Raw genomic sequence first — 24,178 nt, forward strand, 5'->3', positions numbered from 1 at the left:
GAGGAAGCTGGAGAACCTGAAGAAAACCCACGCATGCAAGGGAGAACATGCAAACTCCAAACCGGGGATCTCCTAGCTTCTTCTAGCAACATTGGTAACCACCGAGCCACTGTGCAGCTTTTTGTAGAATCGTGAAGCCTGAAAAAACTGTAAACAATCTTTGAATTTTGTAGGTGTTGTAACTGTGTCTAGTCTTGATCACATACTCGAACTTCTGAGCAAAGAAAATAGAATGGAATCCATTTTACAATGCATTACAAAAGATAAGAAAATATACTTATTTTGTAAAGAGTCAGCATTCAGAAAGGATAATATATTACATGAAAATTCACTGTTTTAATTTAACCGAGTGTTTTGTACCATTGTTTTTGATTTGGTATTCACAGCAAACAATAGGAAATCTGGTGGAAATTTCAGTGAGTTGTGATCATTTTCACAGATGCTTTGATGCCTCACTGCAATAAATAGGAACAACCAATGAGACATTTATGTGTAAGGATCTATGCCAAAATACAGTCTGATGAATTATTAGCATGGCTGCAAACCTTGTTTATTTATTCACAGGATAAAGGATAGATACCTGTGCAGTGCTACTTGAATGTGTAAACTGATGCAGGCACATCCCTGTCATGAGAGGTAGTGCATTTAATTTAAGTTTAACAAAGTCGAAACATTTTTATGTCAGTTAACTACCACAAGTTACAGGAATTGTAATCCACATACACTATTTAAAAGGGCCTAAAATGTGTTCTGATCTGTATACAATCTGGAGCCTTTTCTGCTGTTTGGTAAATGAGTTTCCTGTTGGTTGGTAAGGAGGGGCCAAACCAACAATAGTGGGGCACCTCTGCCCCAGTAACACCCAGGGGAGTTTAGAGCAAGGACACAGAGGCAGAGAGATAATTGAATAGTTTTGCAGATGGATACAATTTTCTGAGGCTTCTGAGGTTGAAAACACCAAGGATGATGAAATAATCCATCTGGAGATTTTCATCCTCAGCACAGCGAGTGGATGAGAGAAAGGTATGTGTATTTTATCTTATTAAAAAGTTCTACCTCATCAAATCATAAATAGAAACAGATTTGTATCAGTATTTACATAGTTCCTGGTGAAGGTGACATTCTGCTGGCGTTGGTGATGACCCAATTTAAGGCTTGGGCTTGACTGAAAAACACTGAAAGCTTTAAATCAGATGGATGGCTGTTGAGTTTACACTGTGAGGGTTAGGAATGTTGTGTTGTATTGACTATAAAACATTTGTCCAGAAAATTACAGTTTAATTATCTTGTATTATGGATGTTGTGGGACATGTGGTGTACATTTTATCCATCTTTTGATTTCAGTATCATTTAGCACTAAGTTAGATACACTGCCGTTCAAAAGTTAGGGGTCGCTTAGAAATGTCTTTAGTTTTGAAAGAAAAGCATTTTTCCCCCTAATGAAGATAACATTAAATGAATCAGAAATGACCCCAAACTTGTGAGCGGTAGTGTATATCTGTAACATTTCCCAGTTGTAATTATTTATTAAAACGTTTACTGACCAGTCAATAAAATGTTTACCAGTTTACTTTATTTATTCAGTTAGATAAGAGAACAAACATAATCCCAGTGTTTTTGAAAAATTATATGCTCAAACACATAGATGGGTCTAACTTGTGACTGGATTGAAACAAAGTGCTATAAGTGTTACTTTGACTTTTTGTCATTGTTTGTTTAATACATTTATTTCTGTCACCATCATGTAAAAAGACAATGATTTCTGAGACAGGAGCAGATGCTAGTAAACTGTAATCTTCATGTTGCATTTCTCTAATGTCTGGGCAACCTACATACCCTTCAAGTTGCTCATGTATTACTATTATTTCTACTTGCCCACCTTCAATAAAACATTCTAAAACTGGCCCTGACAAACATATATGTTATATATGAATGAACTGAATAATTGTGAATAATCATTTAGTCAAATCAGTGACAAGTTAAAGCAGGCTGCAACACTGGTGGGTTGTTGTAAACGTTAAAGCACTACTCTTAAGCCAACATGTGATTTTTTTTATTGACCTAACTGAACGGTGACATCTGAGAAACCGTGTGGAAGACAAATAACAGGAAGAATAGCAGATGGTTAGGACAGACAAACAGTGAAAGTAGAAAGTAAAATTCCTCTTGTTCGTTTTACAGCATAGAAGTGCTTGAGAACTGTTGATAATAAAACCATAAAATCACATCTGGAAACTGCCAGAGAGACCACAGCCTAAAAACTACACATGAACAAAAACAAGGCTCCACTGAAACCTGGAAATCAACCAGATGTAATCAGTGTGTGTAAAAGTATAACAACCTCAGTAGGCTTCAGATGAACTACTTTGTGTGAAATGCCAAAAATGTGACATGCACTGTGCTTGAAGTCAACTGAGGCTTTAACTAGGTTGCACATGTATATTTTGTCTGTTCGTGGACACGTGAGTAGTACAATCTGTCACATTTCATGTTTTGCTAATTTTCCATTCAGTGTCATTAAATCATTGCTAAAGGAGAGAGTGCAATGAGATGATATAGTTGAAAGAGCACCACTCAAATGATGTTGCAGTGTAGAAAACATGATTGCATTGGAATCAATCATATATACCAAACAGAAACAGCTTTAAAAACACTGATAGTGTCACAGTTGCAGGGGACTCTGAACCCAAAATGCAGGCACACCAACAAAGAGGAAACAGAACTGGTCAAACAAAGAGGCCTTTATTTCTAATAAAACTAAGGACATAAAACAAGCAAACCCAAAACAACCAAGCTAGACCAGATTACAGCCAAGAACCTAGGGATTTAACAGAAACCAAGGAATAAACTCTAAATCGATAAACTGATTTAACTAAGGCCTTGTCCACACATAGCAGGGTTTTTGTAAAACCGAATATCCTGCCCCCTCCGTCTAGAAAAAAACTTACGTACACACCACCTCGTTTTTAGAAAAAAACTTCATCTACACCTAACCGCATAAGTGCGTTTTTAAGCACATTCATAAGCATGCCGGACCTTTAGATGGCAGTAGTTCCCCAAATCCTAGCAAGGTGGTGGAGAATAACCGTCCTTAACGTTGTCCTTCGCCTGTGTTGTTGAATGTGGAGCAGTATCTGGGCTTGTAAAAACAAGCAAGTAAAAAGCGCCTGTACAAGAAACAGCGCCCAAAACCTTGTGAGAGCATCCATACTGTTACCGAATGTAAACACAGGTCGCATATGTGAAGTAAGAACATATTTTGTCGCAGGCGGTGACGTTTCGAAACGCAAAACCCCGGTTACTGATGTCCACATGCAGACGCATAAAACGGAGAATTCGCAAATCTTCACTTTGGTCAGAGTTTTTAAAAAGAATCATTTTTGATGACGTAAATCTATGTTTTCGTGTGGATGATAGGCCGAATCATAGAAAAATATCTTCATTTTGTGAGATACCCGGCTACGTGTGGACAAGGCCCCAGACCCACTCTAAGGGGCTAAGTGGAGCTAGACAACACAAACGGCCAACTCGTAACAAAGGAATGTAGGCTAGGAGGCGGGTGGGGGCGACAGCCAGACACCGCAGCCAGGAGATCAGAACGTATGCTGGCGTCGGCGGGGCGCGCCGCTGGTATCAGCCGGACAGAGTCCACGTCCGTACCGGGATCCAGGGAGGGAGCCGGCGGTGGCGGCTCGCCGATCGGGCGGGCGTGCCAGCAGGAGCCACGATCGCGGCCAGAGAACCGGTGATTGGAGGCAGGTGGAACACGACGGCTGCAGCGGCAGTCGGCAGGTAGACGGGAGGATGGGATTGTCCAGTGGAGAGCTGGGACACGAGAGAACCAGAGTGAGCACAGTGGTTATGATAAGAAACCATGAGATAACCCAAGACCTACTCACTACTCGGTGAAGCTGACGCTACGATCTGGCAGAGAGGTGGAGGGTGACCGATCAGATCCAGCCACGCTCCCTCTGCAGCTGGAGCCAATGAGCCCAGACGACAGAGGGGGGTGGAACAGAGAGAGAGAGCAGGAGACGGAAGAGAGAGAGCAAGGGAGAGGTGCCAGGAGGAGAGAGAGAAGAGAAGGTGAGGAAGCAAGAAGTGAGGAGAACAGGAGGGAGAGAGAAAGAAGAGAGAGAAAAAGGCAGACAGGGAGCCAGGGCGGGACTGTGACAGATAGGTGAGGTAAATAACATTGATGATCTTTTTCAATGGCACCTGTCATTGGATTGGATTTGGCCTATTAAGTAGCAATTGAACACTCAATCATGGGTTTGAAATGGATGTGCTGCAAGCAGGAAAAATAAGCAAGCAAACAAATGTTAAAGACTTAGATAGGGTCCAAAATGTCATGGCTTGATGACTTGATCAGAGCGTCTTCAAAACAGCAGCACTTTAGTCGTGTTCCTGCCATGCCTTGGTTAGTGCCTTCCAAAAAAGGTTCAAGAAGGAACTGGCAGCAGGGTGATGGGCATCCAAGGCTTACTGATTAACATGGAGAGAAAAAAACTGGCCCAAACTGACCCTACAGAAAATCTACTGTGGTGCATAAGTTGAATAGCTTTATACTGGTTATGATAGCTAAGTGCCAGAACACAGTGCATCGTAGCTCTCTGCATAGCAACAGACCAGTCGCAGTGCCCACGCTGATCTCTGTCCACTGCTGAATGTGCCTTCATTGGGCACAACTGGACTTTGGAGCAATGGAAGAGAATGATCTGATTGAATTAATCTGGTTCTTTTACATCATCTCGACTGTGACATTTGTGCATGCTGTTTACTTTAGGAAGAACTGGGGGTCCTTGGCTCTGCCTCACATGTAGTACCTACCTACACATTGTTGCAGACCACCTACACATCTTCCTGGCAGTCATATTCTTTAACAACCTATACAGGATTAGGAAAGTGGTTTTAATGTTGTGACTGATTGGGATATTATGACTCAGTAAATAGATGTTTTGCAGGGATATAAGTTATTATTTATAGGTATTATATCTTATGTCTTGTACTGTAATGCATAGAACAATTTTATTTGAGCAAAGATCTATATTGCCCTTTGTATTAGAATATTGACATTTATTTTTTTTCTTTTGTATAAAGCTCACAAAAGTAACTTTTCAGACATTTTTTTTATCCCCATAGAAGTGGTACAAAATATTGCACTACACATTCAGAAGTGATGTACAAACTGATGCCTTTCTCAGGTTGGAATTCAACCAAGACAGCCAAGCTTAGCTTTTATATTCTGAATTAAAAGACTTTACAAGTCCACTTACTCGATCATAACTGAGATTCCACAGTTGACTCAAATTGTCTAATTATGTCTGGTGGGTTCAGCTGTGTGACTATAGGTCTCATGGCAATATATCTGTTAGGCTTTTTCTTGAGGCTCAGATGCAGGAAGGAGAAGGAGTCCAGATGTTGCGGAAAACGAACTTTTATTTACAATCTGTAGAATGTGCAAAATTACAACTCCCAGTGTCCTCGAAAAAACGGAAATCGACAGAACTACAAAACAGCTAATACGCTAACTTGCTAGCGCCTCTAGTGACTAGTAGATAACAAAAACTATCGCGGAACTATAAGGGCTAGAGAACAATGCTGGAAAACTCGGAAGATCTCTACAATATTACTATGACGCAAAACCTTGACATTTACTCAAGTGCTAGGGAAAGAGTGGGTCGAAAACGCCACCTACGCTTTAGATGCTTAGTCCAAAAATTCTACGAACCAAATAACACATTTATCTACAAACTACGGGTCTGTACCCTCCGTGAATCACCACTACAACGACTACGACTATGTGCTAGAATTAACAAAAAACCTACTGCGAAGTACTCATTAACAGAACCAACTACAAAGAACTCAAAACGGAGCCTGCTCGGACCGGTGCTACAGCTGGCAAGTGAGAAGCAGGGGGCTGAGGCTCGAAGGCGGCCCGGATGTGCCTCTGCTGCGGAGACGACTGGTGAGGGCTAAGCCGGAGCTGGGCGAAGGATGGCTGAGGTGAAGGTAGAAGATGAACCGGGTGAGTCCACATCCAGGGGGGTCGGGTGATCTCCACCGGAAGGCAGTCCTGAGAGCAGCTTTTACGATCCGGCGTCGACAGAAGAGTGGAGCCCGGTTAAGTAGTGAGGGGGGAAGTGGCTGATCGGCTCGGCACATCTGCTCCCACTTCCGCTGATTACCCAGAAGGAGCTCTTCCACACCTGTCGCCGCCTCCTCCACAACAAGCATTCCTAAAAAGGAAACACACACACAAGGGGAGGAGGGGCACTAGCCAGGGCCTGCAGAGACAGGCCTGACAATATCAAATATTCCAGAAGATTCAAGTTATCAAAGTATGGTCTTTGAAATGAAGTGCATGAACTGTGAAATGCAGAGAAATTTGTATTCCTGTTTTTTTTCATCTCTGTGCTTTTCAGTTCCTTCCTTTTGCAGCTTTGGTCTGTTAAGAGCCACCGTAGTCTGGATCACATCTAATTCAGGTCTGATCATGTATCCAGTCCAGTACTGAATCTGGTTTCCTCATTTAAAGACTCTGTTGTGAATCAAGTCCATGATAACCTTGAGTCCAAAGAATAAAAAAAAAAAATGTTAACTTACTCAGCAAATGGGGCCTCACCTTGCAGACACATTTGTAACTTCACATACCCATAATCTATGTACATGTTGGGAGTCCAATCAACAGTCTGACTCAGAGTTTCTGTGGTTTCTGTGGCTGCCAACACATCACACACCACACACACACACACACACACACACACACACACACACACACACACACACACACACACACACACACACCCCTCTTGGTGTTTCTGCATAACGCCAGTCATTCTGTCTCTGGTTATTGGACATTAACGCTGGATCATTAACTGGTAATTGAGGGGTGGATTCATATTTTCCAGATTACACTGGTCCTGAATCAAACATACCCACTCAGGATCTTTAAAACCAGTCTATGACCTGCAGATACACTGCCACATCTGCACAAAACACTTGCTGCCAAAAAAAACCACAGATAGAATCATACTATTCAGTATAAATAAGTTTGATGATAACTTCAGAAGCTTAACCAGACACAAAAGGTCTGACATTCTCACACTGCAGTGGTGTATATAGGGTTATAGCAAGAGCACGTGCTGTTTTTAATCAGTCTTTTCAAAGCCACAAAAATGAAAGCTCAAGTGTAAATAATGGATTAAATAATGAGTTATCTGCTCTAACCTAAGCTGCAACATGAACATTAGCTGTGGGTGGATTGAGAAATTCTAAAGGTATAATATCTAATGCTGTCAAAAAGATATAACTCTTTTTAAATTAAAGTGACACAGAGATGCTGTGTTGACTCAAGTTGTCTAATAATTCTGGTGGGTTCAGCTGTGTGACTGTAGGCCTCGTGGCAATATATAAAATAATCCAGAAGATTCAAGTTATCAAATCATGTTCTTTGAAATGAAGTGCATGAACTGTGAAATGCAGAGAAATTTGTATTCCTGTTTTTTTTCCATCATTGTGCTTTTCAGTTCAATTGCACAGGTTATAGTGAAAGAATAAAGAATATGAATAGGTTCATTTTATGTCTATTTTTGAATCTTACTGAAAATCCTACTGTAAACTTAAAACTACAGTCAAACATACTTGATCATTAAAGTTGAATCTGACCTGATTTTTCACTTTTTTCGCCATGTAGCTTTTGTGTCAATATAGCACAATATGATGGAGGAATCTGATGCATGTAGTAAGTTGGCAAGCTGTGACTATATGCGTCATAGCTCAGTCTTGAAATAAAATGATGAACCATCCTAAGAACAAAATATCAAAGGAAGAAATGGCCCAGGACAGACAAAACAGAAATAAGACCAGGACGCTCCTGTGAGTGAATTTTAACTTCGTATCTGTCCAGCTCACAATGCAGACTTACTGTATCAGCTACCTGGCCAGGGACAATAAGTTGTTGTGCAAATATAATACGCACTTTATAAATCAAAGTAAGAAACAATTACATGGTATTACATGGTATGCACCAGTAGTGGTGCATACCATGTGGGCACTAATGCCCTGACCAGCAAACCCCTGGTTCAAATCCAAGCGGTTTGGACCATTTGCTGTATGTCACTCCCCTACTCTCTCTTCCTGTATTTTTCCCCCTATCAATAGAGGCACAAAAGCCCACAACCAAAGGCATTATTACTGTCTGTGCATTTTTTAATGACAATCCATTTAGTAGTTCTGGCTGTTGAGATATTTCAGTCTGGATCAAAGTGGTGAACCAACAAAATGACATTGACTGTCCACTGAGACACGACACTAGTGTGGCTAAACATCATAAAGGTTAGCTCACACGAACAATTCACCCTCCTGTCCTCATCTGGATGCAATTACTTGAGTTTAGATGCTTTTTGCTGTTTCATTGTCTCATTCATTTCATTTGTCTCAAATAGAGACAAAACATAAAACGGAGTCTCCTGTGTCAGACTTTGTGTTTGGGGGGTCTTTTTTGTGGGTAGAAGACTCTGTGTTTCCAGAGGCTCTTGGCTTTTGGTGGTTTGGAGGGCAGCCTGGGTGGCTGCACCACATGCTGTTTGTGATCCGCATCACCAGAAAAACCATCCAACTGGGAGGATTATGAAACCCTCGGACTGAAGAAATGCTTTCATAATCTGAGCTGGACATAAGGAAACTTTCTGAAGAATTATAGCCCTCTTAAAATGCTTTGAAGGAAACAATTGTAACTGTAACTCTGAATCCTTCTTCCACCATCTTCTCCACCAGCTCTCCACTCACTGATCCACATCCAAAGTTACTGTGAGTATAAAGTTTTTGTGCCATTAAAATCATCAGAGAACATCAGCTCCAGGCCAGCGCCTCCTCAGATGAATGAAAAGTTGAAATCATTGGCGAAGCCTCAGCCCACCAGTGGTTTCCTGCTTCCCTGCTCTGGTTACAATCCTGAAAAGAGAATGATGGGAGATTTTCCATTGCGTCCTTGAGGGAAATCTCTGTGGCCATGTTTCCTAAGAGTAGGGTCACTCTGTCTTTCCCCAAACTATGGAAAAGCTGAAATATAAATTACTTGCATATTAGGGGGCGCCAAGAGCAATTAGATGAGGAGGTTTTGGTGAATTCTCACATAAAAAGCTGGAGGGATCAGTTCCAGAAAAATGACAGAAGAAAATATAAAAAGTCTAAGCTACAAAGAGACTAACAAAGTGTTTGCCCATGTACTGTATACATAAGTAAATGCTGAAAGGGTTTTCAAGCTTTGAAGTTGTAGTTCTAAAGCAAAAATGCAGATCTCATTTAATCCAATTTTAATGGGATATATTATCCATTGATTCTACAACATTTCAAAAATATGTGGATCCTGATGTGTTGCTATGGAACTAAATACAGAAGGGTGTCAAATTACAAGAAAAAAACAACCCCCTTTAGTGCACCTTGGCATGAACTCTATATCTGAGGGTTGAACACTATTCTTCCAAAGGATATTCCCTCATTCAGTGTTTTAATGATATTGATGAAGAGTGCTGCAAAATGAGTTAGTGCAAAATCTCTCATAGGTTTTCATTTAAATTGAGATTTGATGACTGTGAAGGCCATTTTCCCTTGAATTTATCACCCGTCTGTAAGTATATGAGAATATGACATCCATATTAAGAAGTGCTAAGTTCACAATTTCATGTTAAAACTAATTTGCTGTGTTTTAAAGACCAAAAATTGTTAGAGCTCCCATGTTCTCTCTATGTGATGTTTTAATGGATATAATTGGGCAAGAAGAAGCTATAAAATCACAGTAGTACCAACTGAAAGCATTGGACAGTGGGCAGTTACAGTGGTTGTCACATAGTAAATAATGAGTGAGAACGGAGAACTTCCAGATCACTTTCTTTGTTCCCATTGTTTCAGGTTCTTTAGGATTTGTACCAGCATCCCTTTCAATCCCAGGTCTGCTCCCTCTGAGAATAGGGCAGCTTTGTGTTTTGTTGCATTGTGGAAATTGGAGCATTCACTTCAGTGATCATCATTCATGTCCTCTCACAGGGCTGCCTGATTATTCCTGCTCACTGAAGCACATAATGTATTTATTTTCCTTCTAAACATGTAATATCTTTCCCTGTGTAGGACCACTAATTGCTCCATGAGGAATCAGGGGCCATGGCGCTGATAGGGTTTCATCTCCTACCGCTGGTCTTGTGGGCTGGCATTGGGGTAAAGTTCCAAGTTGGGGGTGACCAGATGAAGCCAGCCCGGACACCACTGATCCCTCATCGGCCTTTTGTCATAGTCTGGAATGCTCCAACTGAGTCATGCCGCTTTCGATTCAAGGTAGACCTGGACCTCAGCATTTTCGACATTGTAGCAAACCTTAATGAAACATTAAGTGGACCAAATGTCACCATATTCTACCACAGCCATCTGGGATATTACCCATACTATTCCAACTCTGGGGTCCCTGTCAATGGTGGCCTCCCACAGAACCAGAGCATTTCCAAACATCTGAGCAAGGCCAGGGCTGATATTGACAAGCTAATTCCCCATAAAGACTTTCGAGGCCTAGGCGTCATTGACTGGGAGAACTGGAGGCCTCAATGGGTCCGAAACTGGGGCTCCAAGGACATTTACCGCAACAAGTCCAAGGAACAGATCCGAAAACTCCACCCAAACTGGCCAGAAAGCAAAGTAGAAAAGGAAGCAAAGGAAAGCTTTGAGAGAGCTGGGCAAACTTTCATGAACCTAACCCTGGCACTGGCTGAAGGTCGCAGGCCAGATGGGCTGTGGGGGTTTTATCTGTTCCCAGATTGCTACAACTATGGCTACAAGCAGCATCCACAACGCTACACAGGGGAATGCCCCAATGTTGAGCATGTTCGCAATGACCATCTGATGTGGCTCTGGAAGGAGAGTACAGCCCTCTACCCATCCATCTACCTGGACTATGAGCTAAAGTCTTCCCCCAACACTGTCAAATTTGTCCACTATCGTGTGAAGGAAGCCATGAGGATAGCGTCCATTGCTCGTCCAGACTTCACATTACCAGTATTTGTCTACTCCAGACCTTTCTATGCCTATACCTTTGTAGTTCTCTCAGTGGTAAGTTTTCAGTTTTTCAATGGATTAAAGTTCTCTAGTGTGTGTGCCTGCTGAATGTGTTTTTAAGTTGAACAATAACCTATGATTAAGGCCCTTACGACCTACACCATTGTCCAGACTTCATTTTCCTTCCTTATGTGTGTTTGTGGCCTTGAAAGCATTTGTACATTACCAATTGAAAAATTGCACATTGATACTTTTTATACTCCAGTGTTAACTATTGCTAAAAAGGTATCTGTTTCATTGTTGAAGAGTGACCTGGTTCACACCATTGGAGAGAGTGCTGCCTTGGGAGCATCAGGCGTTGTCCTCTGGGGTTCATCAGAGTATGCTCGATCACAGGTAGCACAAATTAATCACGTGCAAACTTTGTGTCTTTAATGTCTTCTCCAGAGATGTTTTTTTAAGTATGTGTTTTTCGTCAGGAAATTTACGAGACAACATCTGATTCATGTGTGAGAGTGGGCAGAATTTATGTTGATGATGGTGGATTGTTACTCCTAATCTTTCAATTTTTACATGGAAAAAATGACAGAAAGTACGAACAATAAAGTGGAAATCTAACCAGTCATAGCCTTACAGAGAAAGAAACCAATGTAAGAGCTGATGGCATGGTGGAGAGAAATGCCCAAAAGAGATGTAAAGCAGAGAAAATCTGTGGTTACTAGTTTAAAATGTGAAAAACACTACTACAATCTCTGTTTCAGACTTTGACAGTATGCTTTGACTCCTTTCTCCTTCAGAGGAACTGCCTGACAGTGAAGAAATACATTGATGGTCCTCTGGGACATTATGTCATCAATGTCACGTCAGCTGCTAAGCTGTGCAGCAAAGCACTGTGCAAGAAGAATGGTAGATGTGTCCGCAAGAGCCTGGACTCAGGAGCTTACTTGCACCTCAACCCACGCTTCTTCCACATCCACCGCAACCCAATGCCTAGGGGCCCCCGCTTCCACGTCAGTGGTCACCTCAACAACCATGATATCCTGGACATGAAGCAAAAATTCACCTGCCAGTGCTACCTGGGCTGGACAGGTGTTTACTGCGAGATGCCCCAGGCTCGGCCCCGGCCCCCTCCCCCACCCCAGCCTGCTGTCCCACTGCCTGTTCCTCGGGGGAACCGCCTACTAGGAGATATCCTGTTCCTCTTGTCCCTCCATTTCTCCTGCCTGTGTATCATCATGTTCTTGGGACTCTGTCTAATTATCAAGTGTCTCATACTGTAGACAGCTGCTGAAGAGTCTCAGTCAGACTGTGTTGAGCTGCAGTTTCTCTAATTTCCACTACTTTGAGAAATTTGTATTGAAATAAATAGGAAAACCGCTGATGTCTCAATGCAAAAACAAAAGTAAGTCCTTATTTCAATGCATGACTTAGTGACTATTTTGAAAATGATTTTTAATTAAAGGAATATACGTGTCAAACTGCCCTGCTGGCTTGAATCTGCACTGTAAAAAAGTCTGTAGATTTTACGGTGACATAGCAGAAGGGTTTCATGTAGCTTGCCCAGTGAGAGGATGCAAAAGTGTGTTCACTGTGAAAATGTCTTTTAATTCTCACATGTCCAAAAAGCATAGACATCTGTCAGAAAATGCGATTTATGCATCAATCAAAGATGCACTGTGTGAGAGTCCCACTACAAGCGCTACCATACACGGAGTTGCCAGTGTGTCAGATGCTGAAGACACTGTTGAGGACGGGTCTAATTTCAGTGGCCTATATCTGAGAAATATATGAATGTTTTACATAAAACTACAAAGACAACGTCTACTTCCAGTGTCTAACATTAAAAACATTGTTGAAGAAATATAGAATATACACGAGTTGGGACAGACATATACTTTGAATCGACATAACTTGCTTCTAAAAGATATGTCCGTTTCAGATGAAGATGTTGTAAAAATCTGTGACACAAACAATCGGACTTGTTTACAGCTTGCCACACAGGGCCCATGAGAACTGCTTACTTGAGAGCCCAGTGCTTTAAAGACATGTTCAAATATGTGGAGCCAAAAAAGTGCTGTTGGGCAGAGATGAGAACAGGACAGAGAGGTGTGCCTATTATATTCCTGTGCTCAAAACCTCATGTCAGTGGATCCTAATGATGTTTCCGAAACAGATATTCTCTCTGACCGTTGTGATGGTAAGGTGTTTCTGTCAAACACATTTTTTCAGGAAAACCAAAGTTGTCTCAAGCTGGTTTTATACCAAAATACGTTTGCAGTTGTGAACCCATTGGGTTGTGCTACAAAGAAGCACAAAGTTTTGGCTGTGTACTCTCTACTCAACATGCCCTCCCACATCAAATGTTGACCACACGCAGTTAGTGTCAGGATGCGCCACAAGCACAAGCGATAAAGTTCAGGTCGGTATTTAATACTCTACAAAACTTTGATGTGTGTTCACCTGGTATGCCCCCCTGCCTCAGTCATGACATCTTTGAGGGTGTCCTCTCATATGATGTTGCTCTTTACCTCAGGTACTTCATCAACAAAAAGAAATGGTTCACTTACACAATTTGGAACAGGCGAATCAAGCAGTTTAAATGCAAAGCAGCAGATGCTTACTTCAAACCTTGTGAGGTCAGTCCTCAAACACTGAAACTGAGTGGACAAGCTGTCCAAAATTGGAACTTCTTGAGACTGCTACCTCTGATAATTGGAGACAAAGTAGAGGATACCCAAGATAATGTGTCCTGGCTGTGTGGGGCCGTTGGCCCCCTCGGGGGAGGGAGAGGGGGTGGGGGTGGGCGGGTCGGGTGGTGGGGTGGGGGGTTTGGTGGGGACTGGGGTGGGCGGGGTTAGGGTTTGGGTGGCGGGTGGGTCCTCGTGCCCCGGGCCACCTGGGTCGGTCTGGGCGCGCAGGGGGTGTCAGTAGCTGCTCCCTCTTGTTCTCCGGGTTCGCGTCGTTCACGGTGGCCCCGGTGGCTCTCTGGGGGTGCCGCCCTGTGGCTCCTACGGCCCGGGGGGAGGGATGCCCTGTTGACTTGGCCCTGCCTTGCCGTGACTGCTGTTCTGGGCTTCGGGGTTCTTCACACTTGCATGTTTGATCAGGTCTTGCCAGCTACTGCCGAGTCCCATTTCAGCGATTGATGGGTCCCGCCAGAATGTGCTGAGAATTTCTCCAGTCTCTACCCTAAACTCATTCTCTCTCGCACTAGTATCCTTTTCTGGCCTATTCTATTCTATTCTATACTATCAAGACACCCACAATTATGGTGCTCAGTACCATTTGTTCATTTATTATTGAATGTCTTTTTCTTTTGTGTTGGTTTGGTTTTCTTTTCTTTTTTCAAATTTTTATTTATTTTTTATTTTTTTATTGATGGGCAATTAGTAGTTGGGCATAACACACCACCTTACAATCTTTAATTGCAATAGCAACGCCTGTTATTTTCTATCCCTGTTCATCCTGTTCGTCCTGTTCGTCCTGTCCAGTCTTTGTTTCCCCCACACATCACTGAGGTGTAGCACTGCCCTCCCTGGCTCATAATAGGGAATTCTAATAAAGAATATCTGCTTAGCTTTCAGGGAGGGCCGGTGATGGTCACACACATGCACTAAATATTAAAATATTTGGCTGCAAGACTAAAATATGCATCAATCTCATATAATGTTGACTCCCCTTTTGTGGAGTTAAACAATGAGAACAAATGCAGACAAAAAAAAAAAAAAAAAAAAAAAAAAAGATAATGTGTGGCAGTTAATTTGCAGCTAAATGACATTGTTGACCTGATTTGTTCTCAGCAAATTTCCAAGGCTCAGGTCGCTTATCTGGATGCACTCATCCAAGAATATTTGGAAACCAGGAAGGCGCTATTTCCAGATATCAGTTTGAGATCTAAACACCATTACCTGCTGCATTATCCAGGACTGATCCTGAAATTTGGCTCACTTATCAGGCTATGGACTATGCATTTTGAGAGCCAACATAGCTACTTCAAAAGACATAGAAGGCATCTGAAAAATTTCAAAAATCTGTGCATGACTCTTTCAGAGAGGCATCAGATGTCTCAGGCCTTTCTTTCTGCTGGGTCAGTGAGTCCTCCAGCCTTGCAAATAAAAGGTGAGTAACTTCCTCACTATTTTAGGTGTCTCACCTTTTTACTCAGAGCTTTACAGTGGGGAAGTTAAAGGCACAATCCTACATTTTGGCTTCACTGAAAGAAATACAAACATCCCTGTTGATGTGAAGTATAATGGGATAATTTACAGGAGGGGCCATCTTGTCGTCACAACGAATGTTGATTCAGTGGAGTTTGGTGAAATCATCCTCCTTCTTGTGATTTGCACTTCATTTTCCAATGAGGGTGCATGATGGGGAATTTCTTTCACACTACCACATGTACAGTGTAAATAGGACACTGGAAGATTAGAATGCAGACTTGTTAGTGACCTGATTGACATGTGGCCTTTATATTACATTAAAAAAAATGGATACCAGATTGCCCCATTGAAGCACAGTCTCTTGTCACACTAAATGCTTTTATTGCAATGGACCAGATACTAAACTCCCTTTGTTTGTGTCTTAACAGATATGGATGCATCACAGATACCAAAGAAGCAAAGCAATGCTGTGGCAGTAGTACTTCTGGATATTCCTGATCAAGTCGATAAGTCAGTAGAAGAGACTTTAAAGGTATTTGGTGCAGCAACAACAGATGATTTACAGTACACTACGGAAGGAGATTTGCTGCCAGTATTAAAGCCCAGACAAGCCAGAAGACTAGTTGCTGCCTGGGCCCAAAGCGGTGGGGGTAAAACACACACCACCACATCACAGCACACTTCCCTTATAGAGCTGCATAAATAATTTAAAATAGTGAAAATTTCAGTTTAGCTGAATGGAATATTCAAATCACAAATAACTGTGATGATGACTCTAAATCTTGATCTCCAAATGAAACATGTAGCAAAAAATGCTACATCATCATTACTTTTAAGCATATTTTCAGTATATATTAAAATTGTGATGCGAAAAAGAACAATTCTAGCAATTTTGATAATACCGTGCAGCCCTACTATCTAGAATAGTGGAACTGTGAACTGTGGGCTGGGGCCCACTGGTGGGCCAGAGATGTTACAAATTGTCCTCCAAATCATTTGCAAATGAAAATACTGAATACTGTCATACTGAAATTTCTGCAACATGTTTCAGATGCAGGGCTGCACTTTCGCCTTGGAGCGAGAAGATCTCTGGTTCGCATCCCGGCTTTCCTGGGATCTTTCTGCATGGAGTTTGCATGTTCTTCCTGTGCAGGCATGGATTTTCTCCAGCTTCCTCCCACAGTCCAAAAATGTGCTGAGGTTAACTGATTATTCTAAACTGCCCATAGGTGTGAATGCGAATGTGATTGTTTGTCTGTATATGTAGCCCTGTGATGGACTGGCAACCTGTGTGTCCCCTGCCTTCGCCCCAAGTCAGCTGGGATAAGCTCCAGCCCCCCCGCGACCCTAATGTGGATTAAGCGGTGTATAGATAATGGATGGATGTTTCAGATGCTGGTAGAGCTTTGCACTTAAATTATCATCAAGGAGTACAAAGACATTTACCACATTTATTGAAATTTTATTACTTTTTTTTTTACAAACTATTGCAACTTTTTCTTTGAAATTTAAAAAATGCAAAAAATACAAGTTTTAGAAAAAAATATTTTGTAAAACTTGAACATTTCATTTAAAAATTAATTTTAAGAAGTCATTTTAAAAAGTAGTAAAATTTCCAGGAAAAAAAATATAAAATTCTTAGAAAAAGTCACACTATTTTTGCAAAAAAGAAAAGTCATAACGTCAAATTGTATTGGGTCAGATGTTGTCCACAACAATTTGTAAGATTTTCCAGTGGGCCATGAGTTGGAAAAAGGTGGGAACCACTGATCTAGAAACGTATCAATAAGCTTCATTATGTTACAGAGTAGAAAAACATTCAAGGTTTAATGTTTTCAAATCTCTTTTGTTGTACTTTTACAGACACAACCCCTCCAACTTCCTCTCTAGTCTCTCTCCTTTACTCTCCCTCTCCATCCTAAGTCACCCCCTCATCAACATCATCCACAGCTACATCATCACCCTCAGAAAGCTGTTATGCACTTATGCCAAACTGGGTAGACAGTTTTCAGGTACCATGGCAGAAACTCCCTGAAGAGGTGGTACAGAGTTTGGAAAGACAGAAAAGCCCAAGTGTATGACTACATCGAGAAATAGTAAGGATTGTGGTCTCTGAGATGATGAAGATTTGCAAGAATCCAACCAAACACAACACCACAGAGATAGCAAAAAGGATGGTCACCAGGTATCCAAAGTCTCTTCAAGGTGTGATTGATGCTGATGTTATTGGACTTGAAATCATTCCCTGATAAAGCAGTTCTAGTCAAGAGTCGAAAATGTTAAACGACCTGACACACGAAAGATAAAAAAAACGCAAAGTAGCATCAGATGATGACACCGATGAAATATCTGCCGAACAAAGATCACGCGTTCAAGACACGTATGGCTGAGTCAACTGGGAGCCGAAATATTTGCTACTTTCTGAGACTGTGGAGAGTCAGCTAGAAAAAAAAAGAACAAATGGAAATTTTTGAAGAGATTAACTACAATTTAGATGGTGTCAAAGAATTAATCAAGTCCACCTATTTCACGCAGCATAAAGCAATCAACAAAGGTGCATGCATCCAGAAATTATGCCAGGAAAGACCATTTTTGTTTAAGGAAGTCGGTATGGCAGTACACTTCCAGGAACTAACTGGCATAAGTTTGACTGAGTTCTTCCTTACCAATGTGGACAAAAGGGGGGCATGTCTCTTAAACTTCTTCAGATGTGTTGATGCACATAAACGTAAACAAGTTCTGGATGCTCTTCTCAAGCAGCAAACTGAAAGAGGGCAGTCCACTGGTTGCTCAGAAGAAGTCATACAGATGGTACTCCTTTTACTGGCCTATTCTGATGAGAAGGAAGAGCATGTATTCCATTTCATTGGGAAGACAAGCCTTGCTGAGAAGGTTCAGATGGAGAAGGTGCCACCAACACCATGCCTTATTGTGCGTGGGAAGTAAACTGAACCAAACCTGCAACCTTTCTCTTCCACGGCACCAACACCCACTTGTACTCTTGGCTTGTTTACTGTCATATTTTCTTGCAGCCCACTTTGAGACACTGGTTAACTTCTCGCCTGATAACTGGTTCAGCCAACAGTAGATTGTGTGACTCTCATCGTATATTGAAATAAGTACGATGGATTTCTATTTATAGCTGATATTGAAGCTTTTGTCATTAAAGTTTATTTTTAAACTTATTTTATTTGTTCTTAGGATCCTCATGCTTTCCCGCTGAGACATTTATGTTGAGCGTCGACCAAGAGGTTGTTAAGAACAACATCACCTTTCCTCACATCTGGCCTCTGCCTGATGTTTGGCACTTACTACTGCTTCAACATACACTACCCAGTGGAACTACAGTCAACATTGGAGTTCCTCCAGTGGTAAAATTTCTGTCTTTTTGTAATGCTAGAAAATACAAGGCAATTCATGTCACAACTGAGGTTGTTTGTTTTTCTTTCTTTCTTAAAGGTGTTTCTTTTCAATAAATCCTGAGAAAGGCTCCAAAGTTGAGTGGAGGAAGAAGAAAAAAGTGTTCTCAGTCAATCCCAGGGTCCTCACTCTCATCTCAGACCTTGCTGACCATGAGTGGACCTACTAGTGACTAGCCACTAGGACTAGTGGCAGTGTTCTCCCCTCCTCCGGCCCTGCTCTCTCTCTCTCCTACGTGTGCGTTGGCACAGAGGCTTGGCAGCAGGTGTTGACAATCAGTAATCAGTGAATCCAAGCAGGTGGGAGTGATTCAATCAGCCATAGTGGGGCAGGTTATCTCAATATTCGTAAGAATCTTTCACTTGGTGATACAAGCACCAAAATTGGCACAAATGACGTCCAGGACATACATTTCAAGAAAAGTACGTTAGCCATCAGAAAATTCGAGATGGCTGCCAGTTTTCAAGATGGCTGCTGAAGCAAACCTGACAAATTGCAATTTTTGAAGTGGAACTCCAATTAACAATTTCTTTATGGTAAAAAAATAAAATGAATGTATTCTCATATGGTAAAGCCAATGATGCCTTGCAAATGTCAATATGGCCACCATTTTTCAAAATGGCGACTTATTGATGACTGTATATAGTGCTGTTTTCAACTGGCCACCATTTTTCAAAATGGCGACTTATTGATGACTGTATATAGTGCTGTTTTCAACTTAAACCTTGCATGTTTCTAAGCTCTGTGGTAACAAAGTAACAAAGTTTACATGTCCATTGCTAATTATTTGTCACACTACTGTAGTTTAATATTAAAGCTTTTGGCTTGTGATACCTTAAGAGAGTGATGTCAAAGCACAACCAGGGCACACTGGTGACATTACTGCTGTGGGGTTCAGCGTCGGCTTGTAGTGTACTAACTGTAGTTGTAGTTACTAACTGTTGTAGTGGTAAACTAACTTTAGACAGTAGTATCTATAAGTGTCCCAAATGCTATCTAATTAGCCCCTTATGCATCTCAACTAGAAGTGTAGTTAGTTGAAGTGTAGTTGTTAGATAGCCGCGCCTGAATTGACAGGGTGTGCCAGCGTGGGAGAGCCGAGCCAAGGGTAACGGGGCTTTAGTTACCCGGAAGGCGTACAGATCGCACGGGATATAAACGGCGTTGGATGAACGATCGGGCTAGGTGTAGGGCAACAAAGGCCTGGACCTAGTCGTATCCCATACTTCAATGTGCTTTGATGTTTTGTACAGTTAGGTGGTAAAAGGATAGCCCCTCGGCCTTCAACTGTATACGCAAAATGTCTGCGAACAACCCATTGAGCAGTGGAGCCAAGACTGACTGGGGGAAGTGTTGCCTCTGTCAGACAGACACGAGAGAGAAGTTGAAGTCTCCTCCTACACGATATGAGTCTAGTTCTGATGGCTATTCCATGCTAGCCACGAACATACCACAATTTCAGTCCAGCTTTCTCAGAGACAGTGACAATAAGACAGAACTGTTTGAGTATGTAGCAGACAAGATTGTATCCATGTGTCCCGACAATGTCGTAGTTGTGACCAAAGGAGAGAAGGTCTTGTCAAACAAATCCATCAACTTTGAAGGCCTACAACCTTGCAATCATGAAGAAGCTGACTCCAGGATTTTCACACACGCAGTTCATGCAGCCAAACAGAAGACAAAGTCTGTGTTGATCAAGGCATGCGACACAGATATCCTTGTCATAGCAGTTGGTCTCTTTGCGAGTCTTCAGAATGTTGGCTTAGAAATGCTTTGGGTAGAATTCGGCCAGGGACAGTCCATTAGATGGTTCCCAATTCACAACTTGGGGATGAACCTCGGCCAAGAGAAATGTAGTGGCATGCTCATCTTTCATGCCTTCACTGGCTGTGACGTGGTCTCGGCCTTTCGAGGTAGAGGGAAGACAACTGCATGGCAAACATGGGCACTTTGTCCTGAAGTGGGCCCAGTGTTCAGCAACCTGAGTCAGTACCCACCTACCATAGAAGATGCTGATCTCAACATTCTCGAGAAATTTGTTGTCACTATGTATGACAAACACAGCAACACTACCAAGGTTGATGAGGCGAGACTGCACTTGTTTGCTCGGAAGCAAAGACCCTATGACTCCATTCCTCCAACTAGTGCATCTCTCGTTCAGCATGTTAAACGATCTGCATTCCAAGCTGCTTGCATATGGGGCCAATCAACAGAATGTACAATGCAACCTGAAAGTCCTGGCAACTGGGGCTGGCAAAAAAAAGGTGAAGCCTGGGAAGTTCTTTGGTCAACCCTCCCACCCATTGCTCAGTCCTGCCAGCAGCTGACAAAATGTCGTTGCACGGGTGAATGTCGGTGACCATGCAAATGTTATCGCTACACCCTGAAGTGCACACAACTGTGTAGCTGTAAATGCAAAGAGTAAAACAATGATCCAGGCTAAATTCAAACAAGTCACTTCAGTCTGCTGTAGTACCTATATTGTGCTTCTGTCACAACAAATTGAGATACCACATCGGTAACTTCACTGAGACAGTGCTAGTTCATATAATTGTCATCATATCACTATAACGCTTAATGATATTGAAATTTTGATTGCAGAATTCGATTCCTCGTGTCAAAAAACATATATTTTGATGTACAGATCATGAAAATGTCATTACTTTGACAATATTTAGTGCAAATACTGTTTCGTACTGGAACGAATGGCGGCCATCTTGAAAAATGGCGGCCATTTTGTTTTTGAAGTTGGCTAACGTGCTTTTCTGAGAGAGGAGGTTCTGAAGCACCTGTGTGCCAATTTTGGTGCTTGTATCACCAAGTGAAAGATTGTTTCAGCAATCTGCCCCACTACCACTCCAGCTCTCCTATATAACCAGACGCCACTCTACATTCGGAGCTGGACTGCGAAAGACCAACAGTTAGTGCTTTGCACTGTTCAGTCTGTGCCTTTTGTTCCTTGTACTTTTAGTAATCCTGTTTCCTTTGTTTAGAGTTAATTTCCGCCTGCTTTAACCACCTGGATCATCTGCATTCACTTTTGACTGGCTTCTGGATCGTCAATCCCCTGGTTTCCCTCTGGCTTCCTCTGGTTCACTGCTTCCAGCATCCGTTTTCCCTAAACCCTCCCGGAGACGTGTTAAAGACATGTTCAAATATGTTCCCTGGGTAGGGATAGCAGAGGGTAAATGAAAAAAAGGCTCGTTGTACCAAATGAAACCTCCAATGTTGGGAAATTCAATTTGAGAAGGAAACTTAAAAAAAAAACAAACCCGCAACAGGCAAAGCATGACATAAGACAAGGATAGTTGGGATAAGGATGTGGGGTGATGGAGGGGGGAGCACTGCACAGTTAGTCAGTTCCTGTGCAGCAATTTCTGCGCACGGATTCCTGACCCCTTTGCATAGCGAGGGAAGCTTGTGGAGGCGGGGGGGAGGGGCGTATTGGCATGTCTGTGCGAATGTTTAGCTCAGTTCTCAGTTCATGAGTCCGAATGTTTGTGTATGCGTGTAGCCCATCTATTTCCATCTCAGACCCCCGGTGTCTCAGTTCGCGAGGGTGGGAGCGCGATAACACAGCAAGTTGCTATGGAGACGTCCTCGGTTGGCCCGGTCCAAAAGTCAACAGGGGTCCTTAGGAAAGTGGCGGGGAGGGTTTAGGAGAGCTATCTCTTGGCCATGAAACTTCCAGAGGAGTTTGTTAATGTTCCAGGGGCGCCAGAATGTAATCAGTTTCCTTCATGTTTAGGTGGGAGAGGAGCAATTTCACCTTTCCCCTACTGCTCTCAACAATTTTAGACCCCAGCTGTAGCGATTCTCACCCTGATGGCTTCCACTTTGCGACTCACGTCAACAGTCACACCAAGCAAATTGTTCATCTTATGATTGAGTTCGTCATACCGAGCCTCAGCAGCCGTGATCCGATCGTTTGCATAGACCAGCAGTGTTTGGACATCATTTCTATCTGCGGTCTTCCTGATTTTCCAGAAGCTCAGGCCAGTGAACAAGCCAATTATCAGCAGGTCTGTCATCATAAATCCAAATATATAAACATCTTCCACATCTTCCATGGATAGAGGTGCCAGGCACATGATCCCCTTCCACTTCCCCCAGGCGTCGATCACGTAACCAGAGGCGAAACTCCCAATTAAGTTTCCGATTCTGAGCAATACCAGACTTATTGTTATTCTGTTTTGGGTTACTTATTCTGTTTAGTCGTGTTTAGAATCCTGTTAATATTTCTGATTTCTTCTATTGAAGTTTTGGATTAGTAATCCTTCTGTTCTGGTATCGTTGTTAAGTCTCGGGTAGTTTCCTGTAGGATTACTGTAGTCGGGGATTTGGTAAATTAACACTTTAGTCTCTTATTTTCCGTTGCATTCCTGTCTTGATGTTACCAATCACGGGTTTGTGTTTTTGTATTTATTCCATCTAGCAGAACTTCCTGTATTCTTATCTGAAATCTGGGGTTTAGTTGTAGTTTGGTTTCTTTCTTGTTTTATAATAGTTGTGTAATTAATCCGCCTGACCACTAGTAAGTCTAGTCTCTGTTCCGTTTAGTGGAACTTCCTGTACTGTCGGTTCCATTTCCTGATTTCCGGTGTTCAGTTGTAGTTCTTATTTCTTGTCTTTGTAAATAAAAGCATTCTAAAACTCTTCCAGTGTCTGTAATCTCTTTCCTGCATCTGCCTCTGAACCCACCGTAACAGTGATACTGAGGGATGATATGCTAAAAGCAGAAAAGTGACTATAGCTTGAGAAGTTTGTGATTTGCCATATGTCTATAAATGCTTTTTATGCCTGCAGCAAATTATAGGATCAGAGAGGGATGAGCTATATTGAGATTCCTCTTAAATATTAACAGCAACATTGAAATTAGATAATGCATCTGCTGTGAAACATCATGATTACAGCCCTACCATACAAATCCTTCAGGAATATTTTTCTCTTGTCTTCTTGGTTCTTTGCTGCAGCAAAACATCTTCTGTTTGGGCTGAAACCTGGAGTTGATTTAAATAGTGTATTTTTTTTAATCCTTTGCAGGATACTATAAAATGTGGAAAAGATGAGCTTTTATGATTAGTTTCTGACTTTAGCTGAGTTTATTTTTGCCATTGTCAGTATCACACATGGTGCCATTTTAACCAAAAGAGACATCAATGCTACTGGCCTGCAGCATGCTTTGGCTCATTTTAATTGATTGCCCACCTCCAAATTTTTGTAACCTGGCACATTATCAGAATAGACAATCTGGAGACACCAGTCTGTGAGCAGGTGCATCTCTACAGGCATCTACACCATTGGTCAAACATTTTAGAACACCACATTTTTTTCAGTTTTTTATTGAAGTTCAAGTATTACTAGCTTGAAATGGTACAAAGGTAAGGGGTGAACTGCCAGAGGTTAAAAATAGGTATAGATTACCAAAAACTGAAAAATAATGTACATTTCTGAATTGTACAAAAAGGCCCTTTTCAGGGAACAAGAAATTATTCAACAACTTAAAACTGTTCTGCAGCAATGGAGGTTGATCAAGCCTTGAAAGTTGGTGCTAC

At 42.0% G+C, this 24,178-nt stretch overlaps 2 protein-coding genes across 2 annotated transcripts; both read left to right on the top strand.

Annotated features, from left to right (window-relative positions):
• Positions 1-873: 873 nt before the first annotated feature.
• hyal6 (hyaluronoglucosaminidase 6) lies at positions 874-12,525 on the top strand. Its single transcript, XM_023289757.3, has 4 exons — positions 874-1,023; positions 10,129-11,097; positions 11,350-11,439; positions 11,841-12,525. The coding sequence occupies exons 2-4, from the start codon at positions 10,162-10,164 to the stop codon at positions 12,321-12,323; spliced, it is 1,509 nt and encodes a 502-aa protein (XP_023145525.1). The 5' UTR covers positions 874-1,023; positions 10,129-10,161; the 3' UTR covers positions 12,324-12,525.
• A 1,302-nt stretch (positions 12,526-13,827) lies between these two features.
• LOC129348625 (uncharacterized) lies at positions 13,828-23,271 on the top strand. The gene is made up of 2 exons (XM_055009489.1): positions 13,828-18,574; positions 18,663-23,271. The coding sequence occupies exon 2, from the start codon at positions 19,924-19,926 to the stop codon at positions 20,980-20,982; it is 1,059 nt and encodes a 352-aa protein (XP_054865464.1). The 5' UTR covers positions 13,828-18,574; positions 18,663-19,923; the 3' UTR covers positions 20,983-23,271.
• Positions 23,272-24,178: the final 907 nt, after the last annotated feature.

This window comes from Amphiprion ocellaris, chromosome 3 (assembly GCF_022539595.1).
Source record: "Amphiprion ocellaris isolate individual 3 ecotype Okinawa chromosome 3, ASM2253959v1, whole genome shotgun sequence".
Taxonomy (NCBI): Eukaryota; Metazoa; Chordata; class Actinopteri; family Pomacentridae; genus Amphiprion; species Amphiprion ocellaris.

Coding starts and splice junctions, on each gene's coding strand:
- hyal6 (XM_023289757.3), top strand. CDS start 10,162: ATGGCGCTGATAGGGTTTCATCTCCTACCGCTGGTCTTGTGGGCTGGC. Junction 11,098..11,349: donor CCTTTGTAGTTCTCTCAGTG/GTAAGTTTTCAG, acceptor TCATTGTTGAAG/AGTGACCTGGTTCACACCAT. Junction 11,440..11,840: donor CAGAGTATGCTCGATCACAG/GTAGCACAAATT, acceptor TTTCTCCTTCAG/AGGAACTGCCTGACAGTGAA.
- LOC129348625 (XM_055009489.1), top strand. CDS start 19,924: ATGTCTGCGAACAACCCATTGAGCAGTGGAGCCAAGACTGACTGGGGG.